Genomic DNA, 21,727 nt, shown 5'->3' with positions numbered 1-21,727 from the left:
GGGTCTCACCTCCTTCCTTCAAAACCTTCCTTTGCCCTTGTGCTTTCGTGGACACCTCCCAAACCTGACCAGCTCCACAAGACACACACTTGCAAAAACTGGATTCTCTGATCAAATACATCTGGTCAAGGCTGTAGACTCGCCTGTCAGCCCCTGGGCCCCCCAGACGGTCCGGGACCATGGAAGTCGAACGAGGAAAAGGCCAGTCGCTGCTTGGTCGGCATTGCCCAACCTGGGGCTGTCGGCCTGCTTTTGCCGACAAACTCCTTGCTGATCTTTCCCCCGAGCTTTGCTTTAGGCGATGCCGGTTCTGACTCAAGTCCCAAAGGCCGAGGAGAGCATGGGCTACCTGCCTTCTGGGGGCGCCGCGGCCAGGTCAGCGGACACGCCCAACATCAGACGGCACTTGGGGCAGCAGGCCCTCAGCAAGGGGCCAGAGGGTGATGGGACGCCCAGCCCTCCTCAGGCTGACTCGGGACAAGACAGGGTGCCTACCTCTAAGACGTCGAACTTGGCCGTCTTGACTTTGGACCAGGTTTTCTTCAGCCTCGCCACAGGACTGAGGTTCATGCCAGCTGCAGGGGGCGACAGCTAGGGTCAGGGCGGGGGGAGATGGGCCAGACCGTGCTGGAGGGGGAGCCCCTGGGGCCCGCACACTCACAGATGATGGCCATCATGGAGTTGAAGTTCCCGATGTTGAAGCACTCTCGGGCCACGTCGATGAAGAACTCCAGCATGCGAGTCCGATGCTTCTTCTTCACCACCTGGAGGGCGGCCAGACTGCTCAGCACGGGCCCCACCGGGGGTCATCCCCTCCAGCACCAGCCCCCGAAGGGCGGCCTGGACGGGAGCTGCCCTGGGCCCTCAGAGCTGTCAGGCCTGGGGTGGAGGGATTCTCGCAGGCTGCAGAGGCAGGAAATGCAGCCGTGGCATTTTCAATGCTGGGCAGAGGGGCGGGAGGGCAGGTTGAGAGGACCAAGGGAGACCCAGATGAGGTGGCAGGCCATGCTGGGCACAGGATGCCTCCCCGGATGGGTCTCCGTTGTAATTTAAGGCATCACTGTTGGGGGTTGGCGCTTCCAAGGCCCTGGCAATAAAAGCTTCCTGTCTCCACTTGCAAAGTTCCATCCCCTGCGGGGTACAGGGGTCAGAGCCCCAGGCGGCACGGTGGAGTCGGGAGGAGACGGGGCCGGCCCTGCTGCTGTGTGCGCCGCGCGGCACTTACCCGGCACACCTCGGTGGCCACCAGCATGCTGAGGCAGTTGAACCAGTTGTCGTAGGCCTCCAGGCTGTAGGTCTTAATCAGGTCCCCTCGGCACTGTGGGGACACAGCAGGTCACAGGGAGCCCGAGGACCCTGCCCGTGGCTGCCGCCCCAGCCCCACCCTCAGAACCAAGGAGCTGTGGCCAGAGGAGGAGGGGAGCAGCGGCTGGACTGGCCCCCCGGGCCCGCCCGGGTCTCCCAGGATGCCCCCACCTGGCCCTCCAGGGCTCCCCAGCAGCACGCAGCACCCTGCGTGGCCGTCCACCGAGCCCTGGGGCAGGCGCTGGGAGGCCAGACCCACGTGTGTCAGGTCGTGAGGCCCGACACTCCGGAGGCGCTCAGGCGTCTGGGGGAGGCCCCCGCACCCTCCCCGGCCACCCCGGAGCACGCCGCAGCCCCTCACCCTGTGCTTGTCCCGAGAGTCCATGTGGCTGACGATCTGCATCAGGTCCTCAGGGTGGATGCTGCTGACCCTCTCCTGGGTGGAACGGGGAGACAGCCCAGGAGGAGTGACAAGCCTGCCAACCTCAGGCCGCACACGCAGCGTGGAGGGCGTGTCGAGAGCAGCAGTCACGACCTCCCTGCAGGCGTGCCCCTCAGCCACGGCCCCTCCTCGATCAGAGCACCCAGACAGTGGGCAGGCCCCCCAGGTGTACCCTAGGGTCTGGGAGGCGAGAGCCTCAGCAGCGGCTGCTATGTGCAGGGCACCTGCCCAGCCCGGGCACAGGCAGGATGAGGGGACGGGGCGGGGAGAACCGTCCCCCTTGAAACCCTTCACCTCTTCCCGAGCCACTCCTCCATCCTGAGGCCACTGCACTCCCCATCGCCCCAGCCCCTCCCGTTAACATGGGGCTGCCGTGATCCTGGGGACCCAGGTACCAAGAAACCCTCTGCTCAGGTGGACACACAGCCGCCAGAGGCAGTGCTTGGGGCTGCCAAGCGGGCTTCCCCTGACACCCCGGTCCGGCCGGCAGGGGAAGGCCCCGTGGTGCCATGTGGGGAAGGTGCCGGCACGAGCGTCAGGGAGCACGCCCCAGCCCCGCCCTGGGAAGGGCGCACGGCAGCACTGACCAGCTCGATGTGAGTCAGCTGCTGGGCCAGCACCAGGGGGTCACAGCACACGCCCAGGATGTCCTTCTGCGCGGCTGGCGGCTTGGCCTTGAGGATGGGCCCTCTGTCCATGGCCGGTGAGCGGAGCTTCTCACGCAGCTCCTGAAGCTGGCTCCGGGCAGCCAGGGACAGCAGCAGGCTCTGCGTCATTTGGGCGATGGCCTTCTTCACCGTGCCATTCTCCTGGGAGGGGCGGGGGCGGAGAAGGTGCTGGCCTGGGCTGGCAGCAAGACCCACGCCGCGCCGGAGGAACCCACCTCGTCTCCAGGGATGTGTCTAACTTTGAGCCCACGTCCCCTACCCAGACCTGCCATGAGCACTTGGGCCTCTGACAGCATAGCGGGGCACAGTGTGGGCTCCGCCGAGGGCTGCAGGGGAGGGTGACTCCACAGCCGTCCTGAGGAGAAGGGAGCTGAAGGCCAGGGCTAGGCTTCTGGGTCTGAAAAGCATGGCTTTCCGGGTGACGGCCGGCTGAGCTACTTCTCGTGGCCTTTCCACCATAGGAGGGGCCCACGGTAGGGACGAGGGACTCCGGAAGGGCTTCCTCCAGGACTAGGAGCCTTCCTTCCCTGGGTGGGGGCAGCCCTGGCCCTGCCCCACTCTCCCTGGGCTTTGAGCCCTCAGGAAGGCAGAAGGTGCTGAGCACACAGAGCCGAGGCTCCCGCAATGGGGGCTGGCAGCAGGACCAACCTCTCTGGAGGGCCCGTCTCAACGCTGCAGACCCAGCGGGAGCTGGGAGCCGGGAAAGGCGGACAAGGCCTCTCGCTAGGCCCCCACTCCACCCACCCAAAGAGCGGGAGCAGGTGGGGCCTGGGATCACCCCGCTCGGGCCACAGGGTCTCCCGCGTGCGCAGGATGCTGAGGGCGAGTCTGGCCTGTTGCTGGCCAGCTGAGCAGCCCTCACGGGGTTGAGGGGCAAATGGAGCCACCCAGCAGTCCTCTTGGGAGAGTGACAGCAAAGGGGACCACATACAGAGCTGTCCCTGAAGACCCACCCCTCCCTCAGACAAGGAACTCTGCCAGGGTCCGAGGAGGACCTCACCTCATCACACTGGGTGACCCGGTGGGTGATGGCTTTCAGTTCGGCCATGGCCTTCTCGTCCTGGAAGTCGTAGGGGAAGGCCTCTGTCCACTCCTTCAGTAGCTGCACGATCTTGGCTGAGAAGGACTTCAGCCTGGCCTGGGGGCGGGGGGGCGGGGGGCAGGGGATAAAGCAAGGTCTGACCCTCCAGAGTGGGCGACAAGATGACAAGCGGTACAAGCACCCCCAGTTCTGCAACACCCTCCGACCCATTCCCCCACAGGTCCTGTGTCCTCTGCCCCGACGCTGGGATGCGGGCTGCTGGGTAGGGCGTCCTCCGCCCTGTCCACCTGCGGTTTCGTCATTCCTGCTTTGCTTCACATTCCCCTTAAGCCAGCTCTCTTTTTCACTTAAATTCATTTTCAAAGAACCTGTCCTATCGCTGCCATGACACAGAAAATTAGTTTCACTTGCTGGAATTAGAAGTTACCCATAAAAAAGGACACGATGAAAACCAAGCAAAATCATTAACGTTAAGCAAGAGACCCTAGCCACCTTCTCTCAGTAAAAAGCAGGTTGACAAGTGCTGGGAAGGGCCGCAGACACACCAGGCATCCTCTCCCCAGTTCCCACTGGCCCAGGTCCACACGCACATACAGCCCAAGGAGGGGGTGCGGGATGCCCGGCCGTGCTCTCCTGGCCAGTCCTCTATGCCCAGTCCCGCACTGGCTCACGTACGCTAAACCATTCCTATGCCCGCCTTGGCTCCTGCCTGGCCCTGACCAGATCCCCGTGCCCACCTGGCCACCCGTTCCGGCCCTGACTGCCCTCAGGGCCCAGCTCCTTCATGACCCAACTCCCCACACCTACACCTACCTGCCCCCCTCCACCCACCTCTGCTCTGCTGCCTCCACCCAGCTGACACTCCCCCCAGGTGCCCGCTGCACCCCGCACTCAGCAGGAACTACAGCCCTGCATTCCCTCCTCAGAGGCCCCGCCCTGCCTGTCATCACAGACGAAGGCAGGCGGGCTCACCCCAGGCTCCTCTCAGGCTTCTACTGTCCCCCTGCTGACCCTTAGCCTAGAATTTCATCTCCCACTCACCCTGTTCTGGCATTTCCCCACCCACGCCTTCAGGAGCCTTTCCTGATCCCCGGGCTGCAATGGGTGCCTGTCTCGGTCCCTGCCCAGCACACCCGGGGACGGGCCCCTCTGGAGAGGAGACTGAAGAGGGCACAGATGTCACAGGCCTTTGCTGCAAACCTCCAGAGGCAGGAGGCCCGGCCTGGTGAGGGGAAGGTCATCAGGAACAGGCCCTGCCAGTGCCTTGACAGTACGCCCACCACCCCTGCTTCCGCACCAGACCCCGGGCCTGCCCCAGGGCCCCAGGGATGAGCTGTGGTTTCTTACCCATCTTGACTGCCCAACGCCTGACTCAATCAGAAGACATGACAGTGAAAAACAGCCCTATTTGAGTCTCTGAAAACTCTAGCCTGAGGGTGCTGCCCGCCACCCCCCTTGGAGGGAGCAGCGACCCAGGCTGCTTCTCCACCAGCTGGAGCCGGACCCTCCCTTCCAGGGTGTCTGGCACTGAGCAGGAGAGCCGGCAGGGCTGTCTGCTGTGGCCCTTCCCCGGGAGAGGGCGTGAGCACCCGCCAGCGGCAGTTCCATCCAGCGCCCTGGGAGGTGGGCGCCCCTGCAGACCCCCGGGAGGCCTGCTCCAGGGACGTCAGGAGGCCGGGCAAGCAGACCTGCCCCCAGCAGGGAGGGGCCCGGGCCGGGCTGAGCCAGGCCCCGTCCTGAGCAGGATTCTCTCCCAAGCGTGAGCGAGCGGGGAAGCCAGGGGCACGGAGACGGCGGCAGCCCGGGGGGCTCGCCTTTACCTTATCAGATCCGGCCTCCAGCTGCTGCCTCTGCTCCAGGCAGATCTGCCCCACGCGGGCCAGCAGGTCATGAGGGGGGACGAAGACCCGGGAGCTCAAGAGAAACGTGAAGATGTACGTCCTCTGAAGGAAAGAGACAGAGGGCGAAGAGTGAGTCGGCCCGGCGTGGCCCCCAGGTATAGCCGCGGCCTGCTCCTGCACCTGGTCCCTGCCTCCCGGGCCCAGCGTCACCTTCTGCGTGGTTTACCTCACCTCGAATGCCCTTCCTCCTCTCTCGCTGCTCCCAAATCCTGCCCACCGTGCAAGGCACAGATCAAACCCCACTTCGCAGCAGCTCTCAGAGGCGTCCCTGACAAGCTCGGCTCCAGTGGTCTTACTCTGCTGGGATGCTCCCCTACCCTACGCCGGGAGCTAAACGCGGACCTGGATGTCGGCGGTATCTCCGGGCCTGTGTGGGCCTGTGGCCCGGCCCACAATGCTCCCGAGGCCAGGCGCCCAGCCTGCTCTGTGCCAGATCCTCACGGCTCAGTGGGGCGGGGCCTGGCTGGGGGACCGGGGGGGCCTCCTTGGCCCCAGGATCCCACATCAGGAGCTGCTGCAAGCCGCTGTGCGGTCACTAGCCAGCTGTGGGCCCTGTCCCCACCTGCCACACCAGGGCCCCCCAGTCCCAAGGCCGCATGTCCTCGTCACCGGGTCGCGGTGCAGGCTGAGGGGGTGCGCCTGGTCCGGGCTGAAAGGCGGCAGGGAGCAGAGCCCAGGGCTCTTGGAAGCTTCTGGCTGACGTGGGATTTGCCAGGCCCCTGCCTGCAGACAGGGCGGACTTGGGGGTGGGGAGGCTGCTTGGGGTCTCCCGGGGACTCGACTCAGACAGTGATCTACTCCCACACGGCTGCTGCAGGCGGGGGGCCCAGGACCCTCGGCCTCCACTCCAGGCCCAAAGGAGCAGGTCTTCCGTGCTCCAGCCTAACGCAGCCTCCCGGATCGGGACTCGGCCCTCAGGCCCTCCCTGCCCCGACGCAGCCCTCAGAGGCCGCTGGGGAGGCTCTCCCTGGAGCAGCAGGGAGTGCCTGGGCTGTGCAGCACGGGTGCTCCAGCGGCCCGGCTCGTCAGTGGTGGGGCCTTCAGGGGCCCCTCCTGAGCAGAAGGGCCCGAGCGTGAAGGAAGGCCGCAGCTGCTACACCTCGGAGCTCCCGCCGGGGCAGAGGAGAGCCCAGGGCAGGAGCTGCGCGTCTCCGGGGAGGAGCAGGGGGACGGACGGAGCGCCGTGTCCCCAGCCGCCCACGTCCGCAGGGCACGGGCCGCGAGGGAACGGCGGGGAGCCCGGGTGCTCGGCAGCCGGGCTGATGCCTAGCTGGACCCCCGTTCGACCTCCGCCGCCCCTTGGCTCTCTCCTGGGCACAGTACTCTGGGGACAACACTGGGTGAGCTGGCTGAGGAGGCTCCCCGGGGACAGGCCTGAAAGAGGGGAGGCTCCTCCCCCCGCCACACAAGGCCACTGTCGCACAGACCAGCACTGGGGTTGGAGGTCCCAGCCCCTGGGGGGCCGCAGCCCTGCTCCAGGCGTCTTCAGGGCCCGGGGTCCCCTCTCCCCGGCTCTGCCGCCTGGCCCTCGGCTGCCACATCGGCACCACCAGTCCCAGCCAGGCCCTGAGAGGATTTCCGGGGTGGACGGAAGGACAGACAGAGGAGTGGACAGAGCCCCAGGAGGGAGGGAGGAGGCCTGACATGTCAGGGGGGGCCAGGAGCCCCGGAAACCCAGCTGGAGGGCAGAGGGGGCAATTCCTCCCCACCCTCCCTCGCAGCCCCATCTGTCGCCCGGAGGCCATGCGCAGGGCCCTGCCCTCAGGAGGGAGGGGGCACCCAGAGGGGCAGCCTGGCTCTCGAAAGGGAGCAGGTAACAACCCCACTGCCACTACGAGACGTCATCTACTGGAGGCGGAAGGGAAGCCACACGTGACAAGGGAATTCTTTCTCGCTCTTACGAGAACGCGCCAATGTCACCTTGAGGTGAAGAGGGAGGATTCAGGTTGGCAAAGGCCCGTCCTGCCCGCACACGCATGTGCCCAGGAGGGGCCGACCCTCTTCATTCTGAGCCACTGCAGTTCATGCACAAAACAAACTTCCCAGCTCAGAGACGGGACACTGATGGGTGGACCCTCACCAGGACCCTGAAGCACTGGCCTTGCCCCTTAGACCCCTCTTGCCCCTCCAGGGCCATCTCCTACCTGCCTGGGGACAGCAGGGAAGTCGCTGCCAGTTCCCCTCTCCTAGGCTGGGGGCCGGGGTGGGAGGGAGCAGGAAAGCACAGGAGGTAGGGCCGGGGCTCCCTGCTGCTCCGTCCAGCTCTGACTGATGGGGGACCTCCCTCTCCATCCCAGCAGCAGCCTCCCCGGGAGCCCAGGTCGACCCCACCAGTCACCGGGCACTCACATCGGGGTAATAGTCCACTGTGGGGACCAAGTGCTCCATCAAGGCCTCCAGGGACCCGGAGATGAGACGTCCGTCTTGGAAGATGAGGTCCCCGGAGCTGCAGGCCCCACCTCCTCGCTCCCCCATGCCGGGCTGCACCTGTCCACTACAGCTGGGCCCGAGGATGCTGGAGAAGACCACGGACGTCTGGGGCATAGTTTCCTGGGAGAAAAGAATGAGGTCATGAGGCATCAAAGGCACCTCCGCCAGGCCCTCCTCCCAGGCCGCCTGCAGCCTGCATGCAGGTGCAGAGCCTGAGCCCCGGCAGGGCCGGGAAGGGGGTCATTAGATGTCAGCACAGGCGGGCGGACAGGCTCCTCAGTGGCCCCGAAGCCGCTGATCAATGTGTCTGATAAATGTTTCTTCAGCACCTGCTCTGTGCATACCAGGCCTCATTCCAGGCATCTGGACACAGAAGGCCCTGCCTCCCGGGGTTCCATCCCAGTGGGAAAAGAGAAACTATGGAGAAAAACAGCACCAGGAGGAGAACAACACTGAGTGTGCGGGGGGTGATCACGGCGGCCTCGGGGAGGGGGCCCTGAGACAAACTGATGGTGTTAGCTGTGCAGCTTCCTGGGATAAAAGAGGGAGGTTCTAGGCAAAAAGGATAGCAGGTGCCAAGGTCCTGAGGCCAGTGTAGGGGAAGGTGATCAGCAGGGGAGTGGTCTGGCCAGATCATACACACCTGGGGGCCCAGGGTGCAGCATGTGAGACAGGAGGCGTCGGGGCTCCGCACAAAGGAGTGACCTGACTCAGGGTGAAGGTCACCGTGGCCGCCGTGTGGAGACCCAGCAAGGGAGAGATCTGAAAACCAATCAGTGGCTTCTGCCGTGACAAAACCCTGGGAGACATTGCTCAGGTCAGGTGATAGCAGAGGAGGAGGGGAGCAGGGTCAACTCTGGACGCTGTGGAGAACGGTCTTCCGCCTGAGTGACTGACCAGCACAGGGAAGGGCTTTGAGGGTGGGGTTTGGGGAAAGACCTGGAACTTGCTTTTGGACACATGGATTTGAAATGCTTATTAGACGCAGATGCTGGGCAGCAGTCTGGGGGCTCAGTGTGATGGGGGCTGAGGGTCCCCACCTTGCACTGCAGCCGGGCTTTGCTGCAGGCTCTCACGAGGCCCGGGAGAGTCTGCAGCCCTCTGGGCCTTAGTTTCCTCACTGCCCGGGGCAGCTGGCCGCGTCTGGAGGGGGCTCTGTGGCATCAGCGTGTCCCACACCTGCCAGCCCGAGGCCTCGGAAGCTAGTGCCATGGGCCACACTCCCCCTCCTGCTGGCCAGGGGTGGCCTGCCCTGCTTGCTGGGCTAGTCCCACCCTTGGAGGGCAGGGAGGCTGAAGTCCGGGGGGAGGAGCTGGCCCTTCCTGCCTTGGCGGGGACCGTGGCCAGATGTCACCCTCTCTGGTCACTGGCAGGCAGGCGCCGCTGCCCCACCCCTAGCTCCCCAGGCCGCCGCGCTGGCCTCCCTCTCCGGGCCGGGGCTGCTCCCCACGCCTCAGGGGGCAGAAAGAGCCACCAGTGCTGAGCCTGTCGTTGATGACGCCTCCAACCAGCCCTGGCCTGCTCTCTTGCCCAGACCAGGATTGGGCTCTGAACCCTTCTGGCCTCAGTCTCCTCACTGGGCGGAGCAAACAGCAGCCATGAGTATTTTACTGCCATGAGGGGCCCCTCCAAGAGCTTTACAAGGAAAGCCAACTCCCACCCCAGCACATCAACTGAGCCCCACACCAGGGCAAAAGGGGCCCAGACCAAACAACGCTGGCTTCTCTGCCAAATGCCTGGAGGTCGCCTTTGGATTCTCAGAAAATTCTTTGCAAGGAGAGCAAGCGCTCAAGGGAAGTCCCCGGGGACAGGCCTGGATTGCAACGTCTGTGGCCCCCAGGCTCCGTGCTGCCCTCGTGTCAGGTTGGGTTCAGATTCACAGAACACTCCCCTCAACCCACGTTAGAATGCACAGTCTCAGGCCCCACTGTGTCAGAACCCTGGGGTGGGTCCTCTTTGCCGCTCAAGTCAAAGAACCACTGACTTGAGCAAACCCTTCACTTTTCACATAGTGAAACAGACTCAGCAAGAAGGAACTCAACCGAGGAAATCCTAGGATTTCCAAGTCCAGCCCAGGTGTCACCACCCCTAGGAAGCCCCCCTGGGTTAATCGCTAGACTGCTGACCCACGAGGCCAGAAGTGGCTGATCACCTGCCTTCACATCTTCCTGTCTGGCTGTAACCTGCCCCATGGCCGTGCTCAGTAGCCTTTTGTGGGAGGAAATAAGGAAGGTGGGCTGCCTGGGTGCCTCAGCACTGGCAGCTGCTCTGCTGTGCCGTCACTGGGACCCAAGGGGACCCGACCCCCAGCACTTCAGCTGAGGGCCATGCGCTACGGGGCGACTTCCCTGAGATCACACAGTTCTGGGTTCAAAAGGTGACCCGAGAGTGGTAACCTTGGCCAGTTGGACATCCTGACCCCAAGCTTCTTGGTCATCAGAAACGGCATTTTCGAAGCCTCTGGCCTCTCCGCCCGTGGAGAGAGCGGGCTGCTCTGGTCGGAAGGTGCTACAGGGGGAGCACACTGACACCCCACTAACTCACAGAGCCCCTACCAGATCCTCCACAGGGCAAGGCCGCCTGCAGGGACACCTGCCCCAGGGATAGCCAGTGGGGAGCCAGCCTGGGGACTCAGCCCCCCAGCTCTGCTGCCCGTGGGGGGACAGGTGAGCCTCGCAGGAAGCCAGGGGGCCGAGCTCTACACTGGGCACCAGCCCACAGCTCCCTAGGGAGCCTCAGACGGCACTCACTGTCCCCCTCGACAGGGGAGGGGCGTGCGCTCAGGGTGCAGTCACCTACCCCGGGGGTGGGGCCCCAGTCCACGTGTCCTGCACAGCCACTGGGCGGCACGTCCCTCATCACGCTGCTCCTCCCCCAGGGCTCCTCACCCGAAGGGGGTCTCGGTCCTCCAGAGACTGCGTCCCGCCTACACCGTGCCCGTGCACCGCCCAGGAGGCCACGGGAAGGAAGGGGCAGCCACGTGAGGCCCATCCCTTCAGCTTGGGGCAGTGACCCCTCTAACAGCAGCTGGGCCAAGGACCCCGCCCCTGGACTCCCCAGCTGCACAAGATCCCGCACCAGTCACTTTTAAATGACATTAACAGACGTGTACATGACATGTAAATAAAGGCACAGAAAACATCTGGCCACCCGTGGCCACACTCATTACAGACTTTACTGCAAGGGAGCAGAGGAGGGAGGAGACTTTCGCTTTCTGTTCTACATATTTGTCATCTATTTGGTAACTTTTCTAAATGGCGCATCTATTTTGTCATCTTCTAAATAACTTTGTTTTTTAGTGCAAAGAAGCTGAGTTTTGAAATCAGCTCTTTTTATAAAGGCATAATAAAGAGGCTGCAGCCCCAGGGCTGGGTCTGCAGACAGAAGCATGGCCACCATCTAGCGGGTCATAATGTGAGGGTGGGCTTTGAGGCAGAGGCCCAAAACCCCCTCGGGGCATGGGCAGAGCCCCCAGGGGCTGTGCAGGACCACCCCAGCCTCTCCCCTACCCTGGGACTCTGCCTGGGGCCAGGTCTCTCTGACCACGTCTCTCCCTATTCCTCTGTACACTGAGCCCTGTGGATCCTGGGGACCCCCTCCACGACCCAGAGGCCCTTCCTTTCCCACCCAGTCCCTAGCAGAGCCCACCCCTGCCAGGCCATGAGCACCTTGAGGAGGGTCTCCAGGCTCAGTGCCAAGTGGGAAGAGACAGGTTCCCCAAGTGGGTCTTCCTGGACAGGAATTTAGAGCCCCCTTGGGTTCGAATCCCAGCCCTGCAACGGGCCAGCTCCTTGTTCCTAGACGAGTCTAACCAACCTCGATTTCCTCAACTGTCAAATGGGGATGATGGCAGGACTACCTGTTAAGACCTCTGCTTGGCATCTCTGCTGGCCACCCCACCCCACCCTGTGGTCCCTTCTGCTCTTGCACATGGGGTCCTCCTCTCCTGTCCCAGCAAGAGCAGGGACTGAGGCTTCTGGCCACACACCTGTGTGTCCATCACCCCCAACTGGACCCTTTCTCAAGGAAGGGCCACTCAGAGCAGAGCACCCAGGAAATCTGGGCTCCTGTCTTGGGAGGGAACACAGAGCAAGAACAATCACAGTCAGACATACAGTAGCTATTAGGAGGGGCTCCCGCTAGAGTAGGCCCGTGTGTCCCGGTCACTCGCAGCCTCTGCCCCCTCCCGCCTGGGCGGGCACCTGTGCTCCGGGGCAGCCTCAGGAGCAGACACTGGTGGGTGACCCACATGCAGAGGTGGGGCTGAAGTCACAGCTGAGCTCCAGGGGCCACGCAACTAAGGAAGAAGAGCTGAAATCTCTCCTCGCGGCTGTGTGAAGCATAGATTTATACCCCTGTGACCGGCTTTGTAAACTCAGAGCCTGCAGAACATCCGAACAGACAGTGAGCGCTCCCACCGCTGAGATGGGTCTAGTTTTAGCAGCTGTGGACTTTGTGGGCACATACACACAGGGGTTGGGCCAGGCCAGAGTCTGAGCTGCCCCCATAGCACCCACAGAGGGTCCAGATGCATGATTACTGCAGTCCTGGGACATGACTTCAGTGGATCTACGCTGGTGGCCTGGTGAAAACAATACCTGAGAGACATCAGGGCTAACTGCCGGCATATCCACAGTTAAGGTGGGGCTGAAAGCAGTACCAACAACAGTGTAATTTGCAAGCCCGCACAACAGGTGAAAGGTGACACAACAGAGCACGCTCACAGGTGAACATCTCCAGAGGAGGAATACTCAGTGGCTTCCCTCCCAGTGGGAGTGCTCCAATCCTGCCTACCTTGCACCGCAGATCAGAAACACGGCTAAGAAACAGATCTGGGGGCCTCTACAACAACAACCAGGGAGCAGACTCCGCCCCTGACAGGGCGGTGACAACCACAGACCAAAGGGGAGGCCCCGCTCAATACCCAGTGCAGGATCTGGTCACCACAGCACCAGCCAAACCCCCTATCAAGGGGATAATGGCCAGCATACACTGAGGAAAGACGTGGCAGACATCCATACTAAAAACAGCCCTCGCACTAAAAAATATTAAAATCACACAGGCTATATAGGGACAAGCGTACATAAAAATAGCCCTCCAAGACAGTCTGAGGGTCTGGCATTGGGAGGAAGAACCCCCAGAGCACTCAGCCCTGAAGGCCAGCGGGGCTTGAGAGCAGGAGCTCCACAGGGCTGGGGGAAACACTCTTGGAGGGCACATACAAGAGTGCACTGGGACCCAGCACAAAGCAGTACCTCCATAGGAACCTGGGCTAGACCTACCTAGGGATCTTGGAGGGTCTCCTGGGGAGGCAGGGGTTGGCTGTAGATCACTGTGGGGGACAAGGACACTTGTGGGGGGAAGGATCAATATTCCCCAAGGAATACTGATCAGCGTGAGCTCTCCCGGAGGTCCCCATTTTGGCACCAAGACCCGGCCCCACCCAACAGCCTGCAGGATCCAGTGCTGGAATGCCTCAGGTCAAACAACCAGCACATAGGAACACAGCCCCACCTATCAGCAGACAGGCTGCCTAAAGCCCTATGGAGCTCACAGCCACCTCAAAACACACCCCTTGACACAGCCCTGCCCACCAGAGGGACAAGACCCAGCTCCACCCACCAGAGGGCAGGCACCAGTCCCTCCCACCAGGAAGCCTGCATAAGCCTCTGGACCAACCCCACCCACCAGGGGGCAGACACCAGAAGCAAGAGGAACTGCGATCCTGCAGCCTGTGGAAAGGAGACCACAAACACAGAAAGTTAGACAAAATGAGACAACAGAGAAATATGATGCAGATGAAGGAACAAGACAGAAAACCCACAAGGACAACTAAATGAAGAGGAGACAGGCAATCTACCTGAAAAATAATTCAAAATAATGATAGTAAAAATGATCCAAAACCTTGGAAAAAGAATGGAGGCACAGACCGAGAAGATACAAGAAATGTTTAACAAAGAGAAGATTTAAAGAACAACAATAAAAAGAAAACAGAGATAAACACCACAATAACTGAAGTGAAAAATACACAAGAAGGAATCAATAGCAGAATAACAGAGGCAGAAGAACGGATAAGTGAGTTGGAAGACAGAGCAGTGGAAATCACTGCCATGGAAAAGAAGAAAGAATGAAAAGAAATCAGGACAGTCAGGGACTTCCCTCACGGTCCAGTGGTTAAGACTCCACGCTCCCAGTGCAGGGGCCTGGGTTCAATCTCTGGTCAGGGAACTAGATCCCACATGCATGCCACAACTAAGAGCCCACATGCTGCAACTAAAGATCTCACATGCTGCAACTAAAAAAGATACCGCATGCTGCAACTAAAGATCCTGAATGCCGCAACTAAAGATCCCACATGAAGGACTTCCCTGGTGGCGCAGTGGTTAAGAATCCACCTGCCGGGCTTCCCTGGTGGCGCAGTGGTTAAGAATCTGCCTGCCAATGCAGGAGACATGGGTTCGAGCCCTAGTCTGGGAAGATCCCACATGCCGCAGAGTGGCTAGGCCCGTGAGCCACAACTACTGAGCCTGCACGTCTGGAGCCTGTGCTCCGCAATGGGAGAGGCTGCGACAGTGAGAGGCCCGCGCACCACGATGAAGAGTGGCCCCCGCTCACCGGAACTGGAGAAAGCCCTCACACAGAAACGAAGACCCAATACAGCCAAAAATAAATAAATAAATAAATAAAATTAAAAAAAAAAAAAAAAAAGAATCCACCTGCCAATGCAGGGGACATGGGTTCGAGCCCTGGTCCGGGAAGATCCCATATGCCACGGAGCAACTAAGCCCATGTGCCACAACTACTGAGCCTGTGCTCTAGAGCCCATGAACCACAACTACTGAGCCTGTGTGCCACAATTACTGAAGCCCACACGCCTAGAGCCCGTGCTCCGCAACAAGAGAAGCCACCACAATAAGAAGCCCGCGTACCGCAACGAAGAGTAGCCCCCACTCGCTGGAACTAGAGAAAGCCCGCGTGCAGCAACGAAGACCCAACACAGCCAAATAAATAATTAATTAATTTTTAAAAAAAGATCCCACATGCCACAACTAAAGATCCCACATGACACAACTAAAAAATCCCACATGCCACAACTAAAGATCCCACATGCCGCAACTAAAGATTCTACACGCAGCAATGAAGATCCTGCATGCCACAACTAAGACCTGGTACAGCCAAATAAATAAATGAATATTAAAAAGAGAAAAAAAAATGAGAACAGTCTCAGAGACCTCTGGGACAACATTAAACACACCAACATTTGCATTAGATGGATCCCAGAAGAAGAAGAGAAAGAGAAAGGGCCTGAGAAGATTTCAAATAGATTTCAAATAGAAATCTCTTCTATTTGAAGAGATTATAGCCAAAAACTTCCCTAACATGGGAAAGGAAACAGTCACCCAAGACCAGGAGGTGCAGAGAGTCCCATCCAGGATACAACCAAAGAGGAGGCCGAAACACATATTAATCAAACTGACAAAAATTAAATACAAAGAAAAAATATTAAAAGCAACAAGGGAAAAGCAACAAACAACATACAAGTGAATCCCCATAAGGTTATCAGCTGATTTTTCAGCAGAAACTCTGCAGGCCAGAAGGGAATGGCACAATATATTTAAAGTGATGAAAGGGGAAAAACCTACAACCAAGAATACTCTATCCAGGAGGGCTCTCATTCAGATTCGACAGAGAAATAGAAAGCTTTACAGACAAGCAAATGTAAGAGAATTCGGTGCCACCAAACAGCTTTACAACAAATGCTAAAGGAAGTTCTCTAGGCAGGAAATGCAAACCAAAAAACTACAATAGATACACACACAAAAAAGAAAAAGCAACCAAACACAACACTAAAGATAGTCATCAAATCACAAGAGAAGAGAAAAAAAGAGGATGGGAAGAAAAAAGACCTACAAAAACAAATCCAAAACAAGAAAATGGCAATAGGAACATACATATCGATAATCATGTTAAATGTAAATGGATTAAATGCTCCAATCAAAAAACACTGGGTGAATGGATACAAAAACAAGACCCATATATATGCTGTCTACAAGAGACCCACTTCAGACCTAGGGACACATACAGACTGAAAGTGAGGGGATGGAAAAAGATATTCCATGCAACTGGAAATCAAAAGAAAGCTGGAGTAAAAATACACATTATCAGACAAAATAGACTTTAAAATAAAGACTGTTACAAGAGACAAGGAAGGACACTACACAATGATCAAGGGATCAATCCAAGAAGATATAACAATTGTAAATATATATGCACCCAACATAGGAGCACCTCAATACATAAGGCAAATGCTAACAGCTCTAAAAGAGGAAATCGACAGTAACACCATAATAGTGGGGGACTTTAACACCTCACTTACACCAATGGACAGATTATCCAGACAGATAATAATAAGGAAATATAAGCCTTAAATGACATATGAGACCAGATGGATTTAATGGATATTTATAGGGCATTCCATCCAAAAGCAGCAGAATAAACTTTCTTCTCAAGTGCACATGGAACATCCTCCAGGATAGATTACATCTTGGGCCACAATCAAGCCTTGGTAAATCTAAGAAAACTGAAATCATATCAAGTATATTTTCTGACCACAACACTATGAGATTAGAAATAAATTACAGGGAAAAAACAAACACATGGAGGCTAAACAATACGTTACTGAACAACCAATGGATCACTGAAGAAATCAAAGAGGAAATCAAATAATACCTAGAGACAAATGACAACAAAAACACAATGATCCAAAACCTATGGGACATGCCAAAAGCAGTTCTAAGAGGGAAGTTTATAGCAATACAATCTTACCTCAGGAAATAAGAAAAATCTCAAATAAACAACCTAACCTTACACCTAAAGCAACTAGAGAAAGAAGAACAAACAAAACCCAAAGTTAGTAGAAGGAAAGAAATCATAAAGATCAGAGCGGAAATAAATGAAATAGAGATGAAGAAAACAACAGAAAATATCAATGAAACTAAAAGCTGGTTCTGTGAAAAGATAAACAAATGGATAAACCTTTAGCCAGACTCATCAAGAAAAAAAGGGAGGGGGCTCAAATCAATAAAATTAGAAATGAAAAAGAGAAGTTACAACGGACACCACAGAAATACAAAGGATCACAAGAGACTACTATGAGCAACTCTATGCCAATAAAATGGACAACCTAGAAAATATGGACAAATTTTTAGAAAGGTACAACCTTCCAAGACTGAACCAAGAAGAAATAGAAAATATGAACAGACCAATCACAAGTACTAAAATTGAAAAAGTAATTTAAAAACGTCCATCAAACAAAGCCCAGGACCAGATGGCTTCACAGGTGAATTCTATCAAACATTTACAGAAGAGTTAACACCTATCCTTCTGAAACTCTTCCAAAAAACTGCAGAGGAAGCAACACTCCCATGCTCATTCTACGAGGCTACTATCACCCTGATACCAAAACCAGACAAAGATAGCACAAGAAAAGAAAATTACAGGCCAATATCACTGATGAACATAGACGCAAAAATCCTCAACAAAATACTAGCAAACAGAATCCAACAACACATTAAAAGGATCATACAATATGATCAAGTGGGATTTATCCCAGGGATGCAAGAATTCTTCAATATATGCAAATCAATCAATGTGATACACCACATTAACAAACTGAAGAATAAAAACCATATGATCATCTCAATAGATGCAGAAAAAGCTTTTGACAAAATTCAACCCCCATTTATCATAAAAGCCCTCCAGAAAGTGGGCATAGAGGGAACCTACCTCAACATAATAAAGGCCACATATGACAAACCCACAGCTAACATCATTCTCAATGGTGAAAAACTGAAAGCATCTCCTCTAAGATCAGGAACAAGACAAGGATGTCCACTCCCACCACTTTTATTCAACATAGTTTTGGAAGTTCTAGCCATGGCAATCAGAGAAGAAAAAGAAATAAAAGGAACCCAAATTGGAAAAGAGGTAAAACTGTCACTGTTTGCAGATGACATTATACTATACATAGAAAATCCTAAAGACGCTACCAGAAAACTACTAGAGCTCATCAATGAATATGGTAAAGTTGCAGGATGCAAAATTAATACACAGAAATCTCTTGCATTCCTATACACTAACAATGAAAGATCAGAAAGAGATATTAAGGAAACAATCCCATTTACCATCACATCAAAGAGAATAAAATATCTAGGAATAAACCTACCTAAGGAGGCAAAAGACCTGTACTCAGAAAACTATAAGACGCTGAAAGAAATCAAAGATGACACAAACAGATGGAGAGATATATACCATGTTCTTAGATTGGAAGAATCAACATTGTGAAAATGACTCTACTACCCAAAGCAATCTACAGATTCAATGCAATCCCTATTAAACTACCACTGGCATTTTTCACAGAACTAGAACAAAAAGTCTCACAATTTGTATGGAAACACAAAAGACCCCGAATAGCCAAAGCAATCCTGAGAAAGAAAAACAGAGCTCGATGAATTAGGCTCCCTGACTTCCAACTATACTACAAAGCTACAGTAATCAAAACAAAAACAGAAATACAGATCAATGGAACAGGATAGAAAGTCCAGAGATAAACCCACACACCTATGGTCAACTAATCTATGACAAAGGAGGCAAGAATATACAATGGAGAAAAGACAGTCTCTTCAGTAAGTAGTGCTGGGAGAACTGGATAGTACATGTAAACAAATGAAATTATAACATTCTCTAACACAAAACACAAAAGCAAACTCAAAATGGATAAACACCTAAATGTAAGACTCTCTGACATAAATCGCAGCAAGATCTTTTCGGATCCACCTCCTAGAGTAATGAAAATAAAAACAAAAATAAATAAATGGGACCTAATTAAACGTAAAAGCTTTTGCACAGCAAAGGAAACCATAAACAAAATGAAAAGACAACCCACAGAACGGGAGAAAATATCTGCAAACAAAGCAACCAACAAGGGATTAATCTCCGAAGTATACAAACAGCTCATGCAGCTCAATATCAAACAACCCAATCAAAAAATGGGCGGAAGATCTAAATAGACATTTCTCCAAAGAAGACATACAGATGGCCAAAAAGCACATGAAAAGATGCTCAACATCACTAATTATTAGAGAAATAGAAATCAAAACAACAATGAAGTATCGCTTCTCACTGGTCAGAATGGCCATCATCAAAAAATCTACAAACAATAAATGCTTGACAGGGTGTGGAGAAAAGGGAACCCTCCTGCACTGTTGGTGGGAATGTAAATTGATACAGCCACTATGGAGAACAGTATGGAGGTTCCTTAAAAAACTAAATGTAGAACTACCACATGATCTAGCAATCCCACTCCTGGGCATATATCTGGAGAAAACCATAATTCAAAAAGATACATGTACCCCAATGTTCATTGCAGCACTACTTACAAGAGCCAAGACATGGAAGCAACCTAAATGTCCATCAACAGAGTGGATAAAGAAGATGTGGTACATATACACAATGGAATATTACTCAGCCATAAAAAAGAACAAAATAATGCCATTTGCAGCAACATGGATGGACCTAGAGATTGGCATACTGAGTGAAGTCAGACAGAAAAGACAAATATATTGCTAATATCTGGAATCTTAAAAAATGGTACAAATGAACTTACTTACAAAACAGAAATCGAGTCACAGATGTAGAAAACAAACTTATGGTTATCGGTGGGGGACGGGGGAGGGATAAACTGGGAGACTGGGATTGACATATACAGACTGCTATATATAAAACAAATGACTAATAAGGACCTACTGTATAGCACAGGGAACTCTACTCACTACTCTGTAATGACCTATATGGGAAAACAATCTAAAAAAGAGTGGATATATGTATAACTGATTCACTTTGCTGTACACCTGAAACTAACACAACATGGTAAATCAACTATACTCCAATAAAAATTGTTTTAAAAAATGAAATACAGGAGCTAAGACTCTAAGTACTTCACGTGCCAGCAGTGACAGTAATACTAGAGCTGAATCATCTCATTAACTCTCACAATAACCCCACGAGCGAAACCGTTACTCTCTGCATGCTGCAGATGATGACAAGGCACAGAGAGGCCAAGTAACTGCTCCAGGTCACAAAGCAGATAATCAGAGGAAGGGGATGCAATGAGGGCTTCAGAGCTGCCACTGACAAGTTTTACGATAAACCTTCGGTAAGTGACGATGATGAAGGCTTGCAGACATTGGAAGAAGACACAGAAGAAAGTTCAAGATCGCGGAGATTGCAGCAGGGCCAGGATGGAAGCAAAGGCAGTCAGGCAGGCCTGAGTTTGACCCTGGCTCAGCCACTCGTGGCTTTATCAGGATCCTCAACCTCTTGGAGCCATAATTTCCTCATCTGTAAAATGGGCACAGGGAGCACTACACTTCAGAGGTTTGCTGGGAGGATTGAATGCGCTCACTTGGGTAAAGCACTGCACACTAGACATGGTAGCACCTCCCAACTGAGGTGCTGACTCCCACAGGTGTGCCTGCTCAGAGCCCCACACAGGCCATTCCAGACACACAGGTCCCCAAGGTTCCTAGGGAACCAGACCCTGCGGGGATGCCCTAAAGCAAAAGCAGTGCTGGAGCCGCAGCATCAGCATCACCAGGAACTTGTCGGCAGCGCCAGCGCACCTTCCCCTGAGCCAGAACTCAGCCTGCTCTGGAGTTTCAGATCCTCTCCTATATAGAGCTTCGCTGCTCCTCGTGTGGCCCAACCAGCAGTGCCATCACCTGGTCGATCACTGAAATGCAGGACCTCGAGTCCTAGCCCAGGCCTGCTAGGTCACGTCCTCACTTTCCCTGGACGTGCTTATCCCTTGGAGAGTTTCATCCTCCAGGCGACGAGAGCAGCTTCACCTAGGTCAGTGCCTCTGGCTGTGGCTGCACAACAGAATCACCTGGGGAGTTTAAAAATCCACTGTGCCCAGCTCCCACCGCCACAATTCTAACTGGCTGGGGGTACAGCTTGGGCACTGGCGTTTTCCAAGGCTTTCCAGGTGAAAATGGGAGCAGGAAGCACAGGGAGCCTCTCTCCTGCCTCGGCTGCTCCTGGCTGCAACCAGACCCACTTCGAGGCTGCAGACTCAGACATCGGTGGAGAGCTCTGGAAGCCTCCAGAAGCCAGCCCGAGGGAGGAGGAAGATGGGGCTGGGGTGAGCCCGAGGATGGAGCCCCCAAGGACCCGCACCTCTGCCCCAAGTCAGCTGGCGCTGGCCTGGCCAAGGCAGCAGCCCTTTTGGGGGCAGTGGGGGGCGGACTTGCACCCAGCCTGCCTGCTCTGATTCCTTACAGCTGCTGCTCTGTTCCGACTGGAAGGCCAGCACCTTCTAATTATAGATGCAGTCGACTCGCAGCCAGGCGGGTGAAAGTGATTCACCGGCTCCTAGAAGCCAGGCCCTGCGAGTTTCCCACCTTTGCCACCTCATGCGCAGGCCCCGGTGGGCGTGAGGGCGTGAGGGCAGCCCAGGTGCAGGGGGGAAGGGGGCGCTCCTGCCAGCTCGGGAGAGAGCTGGCTCTCAATTCAGTGTCAGCACTGAATTCCCTGGGTTTACCTGGCTCTCTGGGGGCACCATGGAGGAAGAGGGTCCTCCCTGCATCTGGGCCCAGGGTCCCCATGGCCAAGCCTCAAAGGGTGCCGGCGTGCCAGGCGAGAAGGCTACAGCCACAGCCACTGCCCCTGCACAGGCAGAGTGGCACGGTGGCGGTCAGGGGGTGGGCAGGGAAGACTGGCCGGGCAAAGGCTGAGCCCGAGGGACCCTTTGCTGCCTGTCTGGATGAGCCGCCACCAGCGGTGTCCAGCGGGCTGGCCGTGGGTCAGGCGGGCCAGGTGGGCAAAGCAAGGAGGCGTACGAGTTTCTTGTGGCTGCACTGTTGCCCTCTCCCTCTTGCCG

At 55.6% G+C, this 21,727-nt stretch overlaps 1 protein-coding gene across 1 annotated transcript in view; it reads right to left on the bottom strand.

Moving 5' to 3' along the window:
* The window catches only part of RASGEF1A (RasGEF domain family member 1A), an 89,259-nt gene that overhangs the window by 2,265 nt on the left and 65,267 nt on the right, over positions 1-21,727 (bottom strand). The window contains exons 2-9 of the mRNA XM_061198209.1: positions 7,708-7,908; positions 5,278-5,400; positions 3,416-3,553; positions 2,335-2,556; positions 1,667-1,741; positions 1,226-1,318; positions 662-764; positions 496-575 (exon numbers count right to left, since the gene is read on the bottom strand). Coding sequence (XP_061054192.1) covers positions 496-575; positions 662-764; positions 1,226-1,318; positions 1,667-1,741; positions 2,335-2,556; positions 3,416-3,553; positions 5,278-5,400; positions 7,708-7,902 — 1,029 coding nt within the window. The 5' untranslated portion in view covers positions 7,903-7,908. The remainder of the gene's footprint in view (positions 1-495; positions 576-661; positions 765-1,225; positions 1,319-1,666; positions 1,742-2,334; positions 2,557-3,415; positions 3,554-5,277; positions 5,401-7,707; positions 7,909-21,727) is intronic.

The sequence above is a fragment of the Eubalaena glacialis genome, chromosome 1 (assembly GCF_028564815.1).
Source record: "Eubalaena glacialis isolate mEubGla1 chromosome 1, mEubGla1.1.hap2.+ XY, whole genome shotgun sequence".
Lineage (NCBI taxonomy): Eukaryota > Metazoa > Chordata > Mammalia > Artiodactyla > Balaenidae > Eubalaena > Eubalaena glacialis.
The sequence above is the reverse complement of the archived record's forward strand: the minus strand, read 5'-3'. Positions and strand labels throughout refer to the sequence as shown.